General features: G+C 35.7%; 2 protein-coding genes across 2 annotated transcripts; one reads left to right on the forward strand and one right to left on the reverse strand.

Moving 5' to 3' along the window:
- Window positions 1-15: 15 nt before the first annotated feature.
- Window positions 16-10,644, reverse strand: LOC103996344 (biotin carboxylase 2, chloroplastic). Its single transcript, XM_009417253.3, has 17 exons — window positions 10,530-10,644; window positions 10,340-10,396; window positions 8,923-9,257; window positions 8,602-8,743; window positions 7,692-7,790; window positions 7,503-7,559; window positions 6,350-6,421; window positions 4,769-4,858; window positions 3,990-4,049; window positions 2,812-2,997; window positions 2,634-2,726; window positions 2,474-2,555; window positions 2,223-2,329; window positions 2,021-2,096; window positions 674-720; window positions 475-537; window positions 16-399 (listed from the first exon to the last, which is right to left on the reverse strand). Exons 2-17 carry the CDS (start codon window positions 10,379-10,381, stop codon window positions 343-345), a joined length of 1,608 nt encoding a protein of 535 aa, XP_009415528.2. The 5' UTR covers window positions 10,382-10,396; window positions 10,530-10,644; the 3' UTR covers window positions 16-342.
- Window positions 10,645-11,042: 398 nt separating this feature from the next.
- Window positions 11,043-14,734, forward strand: LOC135619832 (AIG2-like protein D). The gene is made up of 5 exons (XM_065122206.1): window positions 11,043-11,218; window positions 12,218-12,290; window positions 12,564-12,656; window positions 13,268-13,351; window positions 14,395-14,734. The coding sequence occupies exons 1-5, from the start codon at window positions 11,094-11,096 to the stop codon at window positions 14,473-14,475; spliced, it is 456 nt and encodes a 151-aa protein (XP_064978278.1). The 5' UTR covers window positions 11,043-11,093; the 3' UTR covers window positions 14,476-14,734.
- Window positions 14,735-14,767: the final 33 nt, after the last annotated feature.

Genomic DNA, 14,767 nt, shown 5'->3' on the forward strand with positions numbered 1-14,767 from the left:
TTTGACACAATTAAATTCAAGTAACGAATTAGGCTGTCTTTGAGTTCTCAAACAATACATTTCCAAGTTACTAAGACATGACTAAAACATCGGAGAGTAGTATCATCACAATGCTTAACAAATCATAATTAGTCCAGAAAAAAAAAACCAATCTGGGAATCCACATCTATAAAAAATCTACAGCTGATACTATGCCGACACAAATTTGCAAGTTATTTTGATTAAAATACCTCGAAGGCAGAATGCCTCGCAAATTCTTGGTAGAAGCTTGAAGAGACGATCAAATGGTTATTCTGGTGACAAAATCTTCTACCAGTAAGAATGTGTGCACCAGAAATGAGTTTAATTGCTCAATAGAGAAAGCTCCTTTTCTGCTGCAGACAGGATCATTTTATGGGGCTGCATTGAAAGAAAATGGTTCAACTCTAATCAGATAGATGCATCTCAGGAATTAGAAGCTACACAGATACTCACTGCAGCCAACTCATTCTCATGCTTGGGTATGAATGCAGTGTCCACCTTTCCGTTTCTGAAGTCCTGTGTTTCCATAAACATGCATAGATGAGAAAAGTCAGGAACCAAGAATTTCTCAGCATAATTTTCTTGTTGCAAGCAAGAATCTTTGGGAATTATTGAACAAAAGAAAAGCCTTCAGCAAACAGGAATTTAATACCTCGACATCAAGAATTAGCTTATGGTACTCAATTGTGGTGGGAACCCCTGTCCAGATAAGATACTAATAATCAGTTGTTGGAAACATGTTTAGAACAAAGCATCCTATATGACAAATCAACTAGCATAATTTGTAAATTTATCACATAAAGCATATGCAAGTGGGCTGCTTTTAGAAAATAAACTCTTCGGTGCTCATAGTTATTTAAAGAATCATACAACCTATTCTATAAGAAAAAGAAGATTCAGATTTTGTGTCTCATATGAAAAGACACTTTTTACTTATATAATGCAGCTTAAATAAAGGTATAGCAAACTCAGGTAAATGCCTCTTCCATCAAATCCTTTACAGAAAGCAAAACAAGGCAAAAGTGGCAAGCAAATGTTAAATATTTAATGTAATTAACAAGGGAAGAATTGTTGGCATGTTAAAAGATCCCCAAAAAGGGTAATTTAATGTAGCATATATATTATCCACCCTCATAACATTATGAAAGGTATTTTACACATTATCATTTCAAGGTTTGTGAAAAACATGTTGGCTCCCTATATTTTAATGTAGCATATATATTCCTCCAAATACTAAATCCTTCAAATATGCCGCTTTTGATAGCATCCATCCAATAAAAACTTAGGTTAACCTCTACCACCCATTGTTATTAACAAGTTTGAAAATGTAACAAAACTTTTAAATACCTAAGATGTCCCTTATCATTTCTCACTGATAATTTGACTCTTTTTTCCTAACTTAAATAAAAAGGGAAAATACAAATTTGGAGGGATGTATATGCAATATTTTTGAAAGGTATTTGCTTTGGAGTTTCAGTGTCATTATGCTAGTCTTCAATTGACCATGATTTACTACAATAGTATACTTGCAAGTATTTAAGTCTTGAAAGGTTATATATATCATGGTTCGTCTTACCAATCCAAACAAGTGTACCGACCAATCATCGGTATAATATGTACCGACATACCGACATATGATACGATGGGATGTACCAACATATTAGTATGTATGGCCCATACCAATCTCTTGTCAGATAGGTATATGCCACCTATACCAGGCGGTTGCCACGATACAACAAACCTTGATATATATCCATACACACTCAACATAAATTTGAAGGGGCAAATACATTTTGGAGGGATACATGCAATTTTGCATAAAAGTGTAGTGTTTGAAATGAATGCAGGAGAGACACACAGATGCAAAGAGATAAGTATGATGCCATGTACTCCTCCATATGTATGTATGACAGTGTCAGTGTTGTCACATGACAAAAGTAACTACCAAAAATAATATCCTAAGTTTTATGATTCACAGTGCCATTAATAGCTCACCAACCTGTGATAACAGTGTCATTCAGGGCTCTTTTCATTCTTTCTATTGCTTTCTCTCTGGTTGGTGCCCAAACGATAAGCTAAACATAAGTGGACAAAAATAGTTCAGAAAGATATGATTGGTTAGGGCAACCTCATAACAAAACAGCAAATGACATGATCATCTGTAACATACTAAATAGCAAGGAATAAATCAACAAAGGCACCTTTCCAAGTAGAGAGTCATAGCTTGGAGGAACCACATAGCCTGGGTAAACATGACTATCCATTCTCACAAAGGGACCTCCAGATGGCAAGTATGAGGTTATTTTCCCTGCATGTACAGGAAAATAAAAGAACCTTGAATAGAACACTTACGATAAAACTTGAAGACACAAATCAAAGATTTTATAAACTCGTATTATTAGGGGATATTGCTGCTAGAAACTATTCATTAAGATTAAAGAACAGAGAATACCAGGCCCAGGACGAAATCCTTTGAAAGCATCTTCTGCATTAATGCGACACTCAATTGAATGTCCCCTAAGAACAATATCTTCCTGTTGATTGCACATTAACAAAGGTTATAGGCCCGATAGAATCAATTACTAAAATAAATTGTAAAACATCCTTTTCACCTGTTTGTAGGTCAGCTGCTCTCCAAGAGCCACTCGAATTTGTTCCTCGATCAAATCAGTTGAAGAAATCATTTCCGTGACAGGATGTTCTACCTGGTTTCCATCCAAACTTTTCTTAAAGCATAAAGCAACTTTCCAAGTTTTAAAAGCGAACATTAGCCATAACAACCATCAATACCTGAATCCTGGTGTTCATCTCCATGAAGTAGAAAGAACCTCCTTCATCCAAGAGAAATTCAACAGTTCCAACACCAATGTAACCTATAGATGAAGCAGCTGCTACAGCTGCATCACCCATAGCTTTCCGTAGTTCTGGTGTCAGAGCAGGTGAAGGAGCTTCCTCGAGAAGCTTCTGATTTCTTCTCTGTCAAATCATTTCAGTTCACATGATGAGATTAATTCTCAGGTGTTTTTCTCTGGCTATTTGTTCTTCTTAAAGAAAAATCTTGTACTTCAGGGTCGATAAACAGCATTTTAGCTTTTTAGGGATTAAAGAATAACAAAATCAAAATTTTACTTGGGCATAAAGAATCCAAATATGTTAAGTGGTCAATCAAGACATCAGTGGTTGACAATGATAACACAGTATTTGCCACTCGAGATGTCAATTCTATTCAATTCATGAAAAACTCAACATGATATTGTCCTTTTCAATTAATTTTCTGTGTTTGTATTTAGCAGCCAGAATAGCTCCCAAAATCAATTATGATTTTGATCAAACAACAAACAATTGCAAACTCATCTAAAAGCACAAAAAATTTAATCAGAAAATATTTTACATATGACACAGTTAGGAAATGTTGCAAATGTCAAAACACTAATTATTACTGAAAAAAATCTCACTAGATAAAGTAAGAAAACATACAGCCATATGTTTCATCCTTTTGGCCCCTTCACCGTAACAAGTATACATTGTACAAGATCAATAATTGGAGTTCATACAGGTCTAGATTCAGCAAGATAGAAAGTTCCAGGAGCACAGACAATAGGATAGAAAGAACCCTAAAACGTAATAACTTGATCATACAGTAGCAACTTAATGTGAAAAGATAAACCAAATGACGGAATGATTACTGCAAGCTGTGCTGGTAGGGTAGCTGTTCATTCAGATTAAAGTGCCTCTAGATATAGTAGTTAAATTTCATAAAAGCACTTACAAATAAACAAATATAGCAAAATGAATTGTTAAAAGAGATTAATTTTGACAGTTCAAGGTAGTTAAAAGTTAAAACAACACAGATCTTTATATAAAGCCAGAAAACTCTGATCCAGTTAGCTAACTAGGGAGCACCCAGGTAGTTAACAACACAGATTAACTATAAAATTGCGTTGAAAACAGAACATATATTTAAGTACCTGAATGCTGCAATCACGCTCTCCAAAATGCACAACATTTCCAAATTTGTCTGCAAGAACCTATAATGACACAAAAGAAATAGTAATACCGATACACGTGCAGTATCAATCATGCTAAAGTTGATGAATATTTGGGTGAACTTTCTGTAAGGCATTATTTGCATGCTCACTTACACATGCTGTATCAATACAAGGAAGTAATTGATTTAGAAACAAATAATCATGGTGATACCGAAATGTGGTATCATGGATTTATGACATCATTTAAGAGAATGAAGAATGAGAAAAGATATACTAAGAGATATAGTTAGTGTTCATGAAATATAATGAACAATAGCGTCACATTGGTCTTTCATATTCACTAATCCATCTGTCACCTTATAATAATTATACAGAATGTCATTACAATTTCAGCAAATTCCAGACCTTCGATCTTGCCATATTAAATTGAAATTCAATTGTAACTAGGAATGCATTACACAAGAAAGTTTCTGATAAATTCAATTATTTGTCATAATTTATTACAGTGGCTGAAACAACTTTATTTTAATTAATATTATTTCTTTCATAAAAATTCAAGATAGATTAATAAATTGCAAAATAATGTCCCAATCCAGTCAAGATGTTGAACTTGAAAAACATAGTTAGCAAACTAAAATCTAATGCCTTGAATTTTAGCATATAATTAAGCAAGCTTAGTTTAAGCATATAGAAATAATGAATATTTCTCTCAGTTTGCCAGTGTCTTACTATTTATACCATAAACATGGAGGCTTTACCTGAAACTCGATGTGCCTTGGATTCTGGATATACTTCTCCAAATAAACCCCATCATTTCCAAATGCAGCTGCTGCCTCACTCTTAGCTTGCTGCATATAAGAGATAGTACTGTTTAAAGTGCAACTGTGGTAGTGATCGTGTTCCAAAACCAAGAATGGTTCAAACAGAATAATTATGTAGAAACAGAATTCTCAAGATACTGGAACTATAATTTATCATTGTCCAAGTGGAAGCTATAATTGAAAACCATGATCCACATGGAATCATCGGTTAATGGATTCGTTCTAGCTTCAGAGGATAATTTTGGCCTTTATACCAGAACCTCCTAAATATATTCTTTACCTTAATAGAAATCCAAAGTGTCTGAATATAGATGGCTCAGTATTTTAACTAATCTCATATTTCACATATTTTAACTGTTCCATATTGAAGCTCCTTTAACAAAAAAAGTTCTAAATAAAAGAAAGTGCAATATAATCTTTTCAGAAAAAATTCAGATATTCTGGAGTTTCTGCTTTCTAGTCATATTCAACTGTAAAAGAATGGGACTAGTTAATAAGTTCAAATAGGAATTTTTGACAGTACTTGACAGCAAGATTAAGAGGCCCATCTGATCCATCTGCAGAAGGAAACCGTTGCTCTTCCCTAGGACTCCAGAAAGAGCATGTTACTGTAGCAGCTACACTACTCATGAGCAGTAACTTACTGCCGCAAGACTCTATTGTAACTGAGCTTGGACTCCTATGTTTAACATACTGAACATAAACATGCCAAAATTTTACCCAAATTAAACATACACAGGAAACAAAATGATTTGACCAAATTCATCCAACATACAAACTTAATTAGATTAAAAAATTCAGATTAACTTAACACCACACAGAAAATCAAACTAGATCACAATCTAACAAAGCCTCAATCTTCTAATAGAAAAAAATTGAAATTTGTAAAAGTAAAAAAAATCTGAAAAAAAGACATAAAAATGACTCAATCTAACCTAACTAAGACTCAAAGGACCCAGCTATACTCACCTAATACTAAACTACAATCTGTGCTATGTCGACAGTAGGATGCATCTAAATCTACATGGAGGATAACAAATGATGGAATAACCCACACATTACCAAGGTGACCATTAAATTATTGTTCTGTTATATCTGAAGATGATGACAAATTTATCCACCTATTCAGTTACAGATATTGCTTTCATAGCTAGCACTTACTACAACATGCAAAAGGACAAGCAATTGAATTAGAGTTTGCTGGACAGTATCAAACAAAGCACATGCACCCGAATACACATGCACTTGTACAAATCAACCAGTCCTCAGAGAACATGTGCCATCTGGTTTACATTAATGTGGAGTGTGTCAAGGAGATCACAGAACAACATATACAAGGGCTACTAACTAGATAAAACACATTTTTCGGTTAAAGTTGAATTTTGAAAAACAGGTAATTCCTTCCTAGGTAGCATAAGAACTCAAACCACTTCACGCCCCTTTGCCAAAATGGTGACCTTGAAAAAGGGCATAAATAAGTCATAGCGTTAGGCAGTAGAAATTGGGCATATAGCTTACCTGTAGCAACTTCACAAACTCTTCAGGTTCTTTAGCTAGACGCATTCCACGCCCTCCACCACCAGCAGTTGCCTAAAAGAAAGAGGGAAGAATATAAAGGAAACCAAATCGGATGTTCCAAAAGCCAAGTTAATTCAATCTAAAAAGTTTTGGCAACTTTATGACTCCAGATATAAGAATTGTAAGCAACGAAACCAGAGGAGGATGCATTGGATGTCACGAACGAGCCTAAGAATCAATGTAGACAGATTATCAACTTATCTAATATGAAAATCTTGACCCAAAAATTAGCTCAGGGGAAGTTGAGAGAAACTCTATAGCAGTAGCAACAGCATGGGTACCAAACAATTAGTTGATATAAGAGAAATGGTTGATAAGAAAATTAAAACACTCTGTCATAAACAACTTAAAATATAAACAACATGCCAAAAAGCAATACAGGACCAGGTCCAATTTGGAAATTTCTTAGTGAACAATTCCCATGAACTGTTGTACTAAACCTATTTGAGTATCATTTTTCTCTTTTTCTCAAGAATAAAGTTTTGAGTTTCTCTTGTTCAGACAATTGCTACAGTTTTCATGAAAACAGCAAAAAAGAGGAAGAGCCAGTATCATCTTCTCAGTAAGAGTAACTATTGATGTACATTGTCCTCAACATGCATAGAAATCTGTTTCACCATTCCTCTGCATCATCCATGCCAAAGAAAACTCCCTAGGCTTTTATCAGAAAATTTAAATATCAGGCTTCAAGCTTTTGACGGGATTATGATAAACTACAAATACCAACACTCATTTGATCAAAGTACTTAGGCAATTTGTGACCATAATAAACTCATGAAATCAGTTTGTTGGAATAATAACATCAAAATAATTGGTGAGTCAAATCCATAATCCATGATGCAGTGTAAATTGTGAAGTTGTAAACTTCAAAACCGTGACATGAAGAAAATAATCTTTTTTGTAAACTTCTTTTCTCTGATTCTTTCTTAAACAGTATAAATCTTAAGATGCATGGTTTTATTAAAAAAAAAAAGGGGTTTTCTTTAAGGTAGCATAAAGAATCTGTAAGTATATCCTGAGTAATAATAGAGATAAAGGACTAGTAACGTAAATCCATGGTGACATCAATCCATCTCAGAAAAGAAATATGTACCTTGATCATGATAGGAAAGCCAATTTCATGGGCAAGCTTCACTGCCTCCTCTGTTGACTATAAATAACAAAAATTTTAGCCATTAGAGCATGGAATCAAGCATGATATGTGAGTAAACCAAATTCTGAAGATGATACAATCCATGCCATTTGTAAAGAAAATGGATGTCCGAAGGAAGTCTTTCTTTACCTGCAAGAGTCCATCGCTTCCAGGTACGGTAGGGACACCTGCTTTCTTCATTGTTTCCCTAGCTGTAGATTTATCACCCATTACTCGAATGCTGTCAGGCTGGCAAAGGATTAAAAGCAGATTACTCTCATGAGTTCATGCCATGCAATAGCAAAAATACCACATATGTATATGATTTTACAATAAATTGATCTGCAAGTTGAGTTCTACATCCATTGGTTGGATTAGGTGATTAACCTTGTGCGCTCAATCAACTAAAAGATGTAGGGTTATTGGGCAAATAAGTTCCCATGTATAAACACTGTTTTCTAAATTTGCATCCTTAAGTACTACTTATACCTCTAGGTACCTTTTTATCGAAATAATAAACAAATGTATCAAAGTGTACTATTTTAGATGCTCTGTAGCTTGACTTTGAAATGACTTAATAATACAAACAGAAAGGAATCTAACACCCGAAAAAGTATTTAAGTCAGAGACACATTCCTCACCTATTTAATTTGTCTGAGCACCATAACAAGGAGCAAAAAAAATTTTAAAGTTCTTTATAAGCAGTGGAGATAATGAAAAGTACATTGATCATTCAATGGATATTTAGAGAATCTTCATATCAAACTAAGACTGCATAACACCACCAATGAACTTAAGATAACAAGGGTGCATGCCAAGAGTATCAAATCTTGTAAGAAAAGCAAAGTTAACACTCTCAAGTTTGAAGCATCGTTGGAACACCGAATATCAGATAAAAGAAAAGAAATTATGATGGCCTTTTGAAATGCATAGGAGACAAGAAAATACATACTTTATATTAAAACTTTTAATCAGAAGTCAACATATTTATATTAAAATTTTCATCAAATGTCTAAATCATAAATTCATGACTCCAGGTATCAGTGTAAAAACTGCTTACATTGGGCCCAATAAAATTTATTCCATGCTCTTTGCATATGTCAACAAAACCAGCATTCTCAGCTAGGAAGCCATAACCAGGATGCAACATGGTACATTTACGACTAACGGCAGCAGATAAAACATTTGGAATGAACAAGTACCTGTCAAAAATGCAAGAACACACACATAAATAAACATCTGTAGAAACATTCTCTTTGAACCAAATAAGCAGCAAAAATTCAAGAATGCACAAGTAGTGGTTGTTTTAATTAGTACTTCTATGACTTGTTTTAACAAAATCGTGTGTTAATCAAAAGTAACAAGAAAAGGCAGCACTTACGACTGACTGCTTGGTGCTTCACCAATGCAGACTGCCTCATCTGCAAGCTGCACATGAAGAGCATCCCGATCTATTGTAGAGTGCACAGCTACACAAGGTATTCCCATTTCATGTGCAGTTCGGATCACCCTGACTGCAATTTCTCCTCTATTTGCCACAAGAATCTTCCTATTCTGGCAAGTCATATTAAGAGCTCCTCCATGATTTTTTGATCTCCAAGTCATATGGTTAGTCATTTTTTTGGGAGTACATACTTTGCAGAAGTTTGGAGAATATCCTACAATAAAGCTGCACTGCAAGCCTTTTATCCCTCCAGCAGGTCTCAATAACAAACCCTATTGACAAAAATATCACAAACTTACGCATCAAAATGAATAAGCCAAAAATACTGCGAATAGTGACAGCATCACATATAGGAAAGGTGCATTCAACTTCATTTGATAAGAGTCATAAGACAACCATGAATTGCACCCTAGAGATATTTGATGAAGAAATAGTAAATGAACAAAGGGGATAGAATGAGTTTTTATTAGGACCCATGAACTGAAATAATTTATATATTTTGAGATAACAATTATTTTGCTATCCTCGTGAAAATCCTACTTCCATGATACAGCTCCAGCAATTACAGAACCTATGAAGAGTTGCACTTCCAATCTGCATAAAATGCAGCAACCAGGGTTGGTCATAAAACCAGAGAGATACTTGACCTGATTAAAAACAAGGTTTTTCCTAGCATGATCAAATAATCATGAACAAATTCCAAGGAATGCAAAGCCTGTTAGTCCTAGTCACCAAGGAGTAGTATTTAGAAGTAACAGATGCCTTGCTTTCAAGTTAAATCATTCAATCACAGACACCTCACAATTGTTAATTTGGATCATTAACCATCTATTTTTCTTAGAAATAAAATCCCCCTGCACACTGTCAATAACTCTCATACTTCATCGCTTGGTTTATGACAAACCTATCTATATGTCTTATATGCATATTCACCATGAAATTTATTAATCACTTCGATGGAATGGCTTAGATAACTCAAAAATGCAAGAAAAACCAAATGACCCCTAGATCAAGGAGCTCAAAGCAGCTCAAAACCATGTAACTACTTCCCACAGACGATATTTTCTTGGATATGATATTAAAAGGCGAGTTTTAGAGCTCAATACTGATCATCAATTTGATATAATGACTACTATAATCCGCACCAATAGAGAAGTGGCCGATCATAATAAGAAAAGATACGCTCCATTTGTTAGAACGACTACCATTAGTGATCTGGATCACGAATCCTCAAATAAAATAAACATTATATCCATTACTAAAGATCATTCAACCAGCACTCATATTTTACTTCAATCTAACGGCTGAATGACGACGACAGAGAAAATAGAACACAAAGTAATCAGTAACTTACAGGAGTTTTGAATGCAGGCTTGCAGACGGAAATGGAATTCATGATCAACCCGAAACCCTGCAATCACGAACAAGAAGCAAAATGAAAGGAAATCCACTCCAAATTCGAACCGGAGAAAAAGAAGAAAGTTCGATCGGTTCACAACCGCGACAAGCTCGGAGGAAAGGGCAGCTCCGGAGAGCGAAATTACCTGAAAACAGAGGATTCGGGGAAGAGAAGGCGATGGGATCGGAGTGGAGCAGCAGAGAGATATCGTGATGCGGCGAGGGAAGGTCGATGAGATCGAGGTGATGCGGAGGCTTGGAAGATCCGAATCCGTTGTTTTAATTCTTGATCCGGTTTATGTTGTATGGGTTTTATCAAACGAATCGCTGATGATTGGGTCGGGTACGGGTTCGTTGAGTCCTTCCCGACTTCGCATCCGACTTCCGAACTAATGGGCGACTCTCACGTGTCTCGCTCGTGACGATAACCGGGGAGAAAAGGTCGATGAGATCGAGGTGATACGGAGGGTTAAAAGATCCGAATCCGTCTATTCTCAATCCGGTTTCTGGGTATTAACAATTGTCAATAAGCAGGTTTTATCAAGCCAATTGTTGTTGATTGGGTCGGGTACGGGTTCGTTGAGTCCGAGCCAAATCCGCAATCCGACTAACGGGGAGCCTCTCACGTGTCTTGCTCGTGACGATAACAGAGCGAGGGGGGATCCCCAACTGTGTCAACGAAATCGGTCGTGGTGTGGCGTTGGGGAGCGATGGCCGCCGCTGCCGCTCCTCGTCTCCACAGCGTCTTCGTTTACGGAACTCTATTGGCAGATGAGGTGGTGCGCGTGCTTCTCAAGCGAGTTCCCCCCTCCTCCCCTGCCATCCTCCATAATTAGTATGTCTCCTCCTCCTTTCGACCAGGAACCTGGTCTATGCTGGCATGAGATTTGATCTCCTTTATCAGATATGAGGAGTACTTCTTCTTTTGCAATTCAAGTCACGGTTCATGTTTCAATTGCAATGATCCAATGCGCTTCCACTCTCAATTGTCTTCATAAGCTTGAAGGTTTTGCGTTGATATACTTAACTTTTGATAAAGATTTGATTGGATGACCAGTAATGCTAAAAGCTCAAATTCCTTATCATGGTACGAGCAGGTCATGCAGACATTTGTCTTTCCCACTGTTTAATTAATAAAACTTATGCAATACAAGTTCTTCATCTTGACTTTCATCATAGTTTCATTCACACGTCCTTGCGCATGAGGGAGGATACTAAAGCTTGTAAATATACTGGGAACTTTTTTAGCATACCGGTTTATCTTGGTATCAAGCTTTTGGGACTTGGGGTAACCTAATCAGATTCTTTATCGCCTTTGTTCGATCCTTATACCAATTTACTGTGCTCAGTCTTTAGTTACTTGATTAACAATGCATGCGACACTTTTGAGTTTAACATGGATGAAAAGTGGTTCCTTTGTGCCTCACACTGATAAGATATTACTGGAGAAACTGTGTGGTAATACTGATACTGTCTTGGAAAGTTCGCCACATATAGGATAGTAATCAATTTGGTCTAAGAAATCTGGACAGAAATACAAGACGACTAGTTTTTCCCTGTGCTTACAAGTGGCACAATTGGTCTCAACTGTGACTCCAGTGAACCTGAAAAACAACCTTCAGAAACATTTAGGTGCTCTTCTTGAGAACTTGTAAAGAGTAGTTCCTGGACTCAAGTGTCTATATTTGCAGCAACCATCTAAGATTTTAATTTTAATGTTTGGATTTATCTACTATACCTTTTTCTGGTTCATCGAAGCGCATATCTCTTGTTTTCATATGTATTGGTTTGCTTGTAGGTCATATTGCTTCTAAATTAAGCTTTCTTTATGTAGCCACAGATTTAGTATAAAGGGCCGTGTTTATCCAGCAATCCTGCCCATAGATTGTAAGAATGTTGCAGGAGAGGTATGCCATGGAAGTCCATTTCATCTAATTTTTTGTGTTGTGGTATTTTTGTACTTCTGTTACATCTTCTTGCTTCTAAAATGCCACCATGGAGGTACTTCTTTTTAAGAGCTTAGTCATTAGAGTTCGTTGATGATGCATAGTATATTTTAACAAAATTTTCATTCATAATTGATTAATAATCTGATACAGGATTATATAAAAGCTGAGTTCTTAAAGTGATTGCTCAAAACTTTCAGATGTGCTAATGCTTGGTTTGATTTTGTCATGCAGGTTTTACGGGGCATCACAGATCAAGAGTTAGATGTCCTAGATTCCTTTGAAGACGTCGAATATGAGAGAAGGGCTATTGAGGTTTCTTTGGTTGTAAGTGGCTTTGCACAGTGTAGTGTAGCATGACTTTAATCTGGGTAGCTCATGCCACATGAAACTGGTTTTCAAATTCTGTCAACATTCATTCCATAAAAGTAAGACAATGAGAAAGAAAAAAGGAGGCACCATGAATTCTGATGTTTTTTAATTCTGATTCTCAGTTGTGTGTGGTTTGTCATTGCCTATGAGTACTACCTTTCTATCATTTTAAGCTTTGTTGATTCTTCCTCAACATTCCTTTTGTTAAGTTTTAATAGGGACATATCTTTTCTTACTCAAGTGTTTCTGGTCCTTTTCTGCCTAGCACACAAAGATGAAGTATATCTTGTTAATTGACTGTTCTCATATCTTCATACCATTCTCATTCCTTTCCTGTGGCACTCCATCTCTTTTTTTCTTTTCAATTAAATCGATTCCATGTCTCCTCTAATACATTAAGATTTTTCTTAAAATATGTCAGATCAGGATCTATTTCTCTCACTCATTCCAGACAACCGATCTATGCATAAAACTTTTACTTCGAGTAGTAGCATCCATCTTGAAAAATGCAATCTTTTCAGCAAAAGCAAATCTTTGGTCTCAAGGGATGTTGAATTATGTTGTAGGATAATTCTGAGAAACTAATAGTTGATGCATATATCTGGGGTAACAAGGATGATCCAAACTTGTATGGGGAGTGGGATTTTGAGGTATGCTCTTCTTTTTTGTTCACTCTACTATTGGAAGTAGCTTGATTTTCTTGGGCATACAAGTAGAAATTTGTGAGGTTGTTATATACACATATATTCAAGTATAGAATTACACATGCTATATTCTCACTTTACACCATGAGTTTCTCTTTCATGATCTGTAAGAGGCACATTATATCTCTAATCATAATTGCAAAAGTTTTTCTTCTTTGTAAGATGAAACAGCTAAAATTTCATAGAGGCTGTGTAATTTTGATATATTTTAGCATTTAAGAAATATCTAACTTTCCTTTCTCCAGGATAGAACTACTGTAATATTATTTCATGTTTACTGATACTCTTATACCAAATTCATTATGAGTTCTCTTGCTTTCAACATGTTTCGTGTAATGAAATTAGAGGGCTTTATGCTGAACTTTGTTTTCGATGGTTGAGAATAATTAATATTGTCATATAACTTTTGTATTTATTGGGGCGGGAGAGAGAGAGAGAGAGAGAGAGAGAGAGAGGATGTTCAGTGACTATCGTTTGCAACTTGGGGTCAGCTATTGATTGTTGCAATTACAATCTCTTTGCTGTACTCTGTTCAATACTGAAAACTAGTGTACCATTTCAATTCTTTCAATGCCAGTCAGCCTTGTAACTGTCCTCTTATCTTGAATGGTGAAAGTTATTCCTCCTCAGTGGGAGGCATGTGGTCTAATATCCATCCCCTGCGAACCTTTTTTGCCATTTCATATCTCTTCCATTGGACTTGGTTTCAATTGATTAAATGGGTCTTCACCCTACTTGTGGTTTAGGATGCCCTTTTGAAGCATTATGGGTTAAAGGATTAGCTGTCAATCCATCATTGGTCAACCCCATGTAAACTTTCTTTTGCTTACGGTGTCTAGTTAGTATTTATATTTTTCTTCTGTAAAAACATAGTTTTCTTTCTTGGATAATGAATGATTTATACTAGCTTTTGAATGTTATTTATTTCGTGCCAAAGAATGGATAATGACGGATATGTACTAACATTCAGATGTTCTTTTGATGCCAAGGAATGGAAGCGACTGCACTTGGAGGATTATCTTGTCATGACAACAGAATTCATGGAGGAGCTGGAAAAGCCCCAAGACTAGGTTGGAACATGAAATCCACTTTGGAAAGCGAGATGCATTGTTGAAGTCTAAGCATGTCTACAAATAGCTGTTTTGAGCCATTCTACTGTTTATTTCTAGATATACTTAACAGTATGTATGGCATCAGATATATTTTTTCTGTACTAAATAGCAGACAAGCAAGCTGAACATCTGGAATAAATCATTCCACCACATGTAATATATCTTGGATACACTATTCCTGTACCTAATGCATTCTAGTTTTGACGTCCCATTTTCACTTTTGGTCTTCTGAATCATGTTCAGTAGAACT

This window comes from Musa acuminata, chromosome BXJ2-8, assembly GCF_036884655.1.
Source record: "Musa acuminata AAA Group cultivar baxijiao chromosome BXJ2-8, Cavendish_Baxijiao_AAA, whole genome shotgun sequence".
In the NCBI taxonomy this organism is placed as follows: Eukaryota; Viridiplantae; Streptophyta; class Magnoliopsida; order Zingiberales; family Musaceae; genus Musa; species Musa acuminata.

What these genes read in the sequence shown, in the direction of transcription:
- LOC103996344 (XM_009417253.3), bottom strand. Translation starts at nt 10,381, where the DNA reads ATGAATTCCATTTCCGTCTGCAAGCCTGCATTCAAAACTCCT. An exon ending in AGATGAACACCAGGATTCAG is followed by an intron (nt 2,727 to 2,811) that starts GTATTGATGGTT and finishes GATGGAAACCAG; the next exon opens with GTAGAACATCCTGTCACGGA. An exon ending in ATGACTCTCTACTTGGAAAG is followed by an intron (nt 2,097 to 2,222) that starts GTGCCTTTGTTG and finishes ACTTATGTTTAG; the next exon opens with CTTATCGTTTGGGCACCAAC.
- LOC135619832 (XM_065122206.1), top strand. Translation starts at nt 11,094, where the DNA reads ATGGCCGCCGCTGCCGCTCCTCGTCTCCACAGCGTCTTCGTTTACGGA. An exon ending in GTAAGAATGTTGCAGGAGAG is followed by an intron (nt 12,291 to 12,563) that starts GTATGCCATGGA and finishes TTTGTCATGCAG; the next exon opens with GTTTTACGGGGCATCACAGA. An exon ending in CTATTGAGGTTTCTTTGGTT is followed by an intron (nt 12,657 to 13,267) that starts GTAAGTGGCTTT and finishes ATTATGTTGTAG; the next exon opens with GATAATTCTGAGAAACTAAT.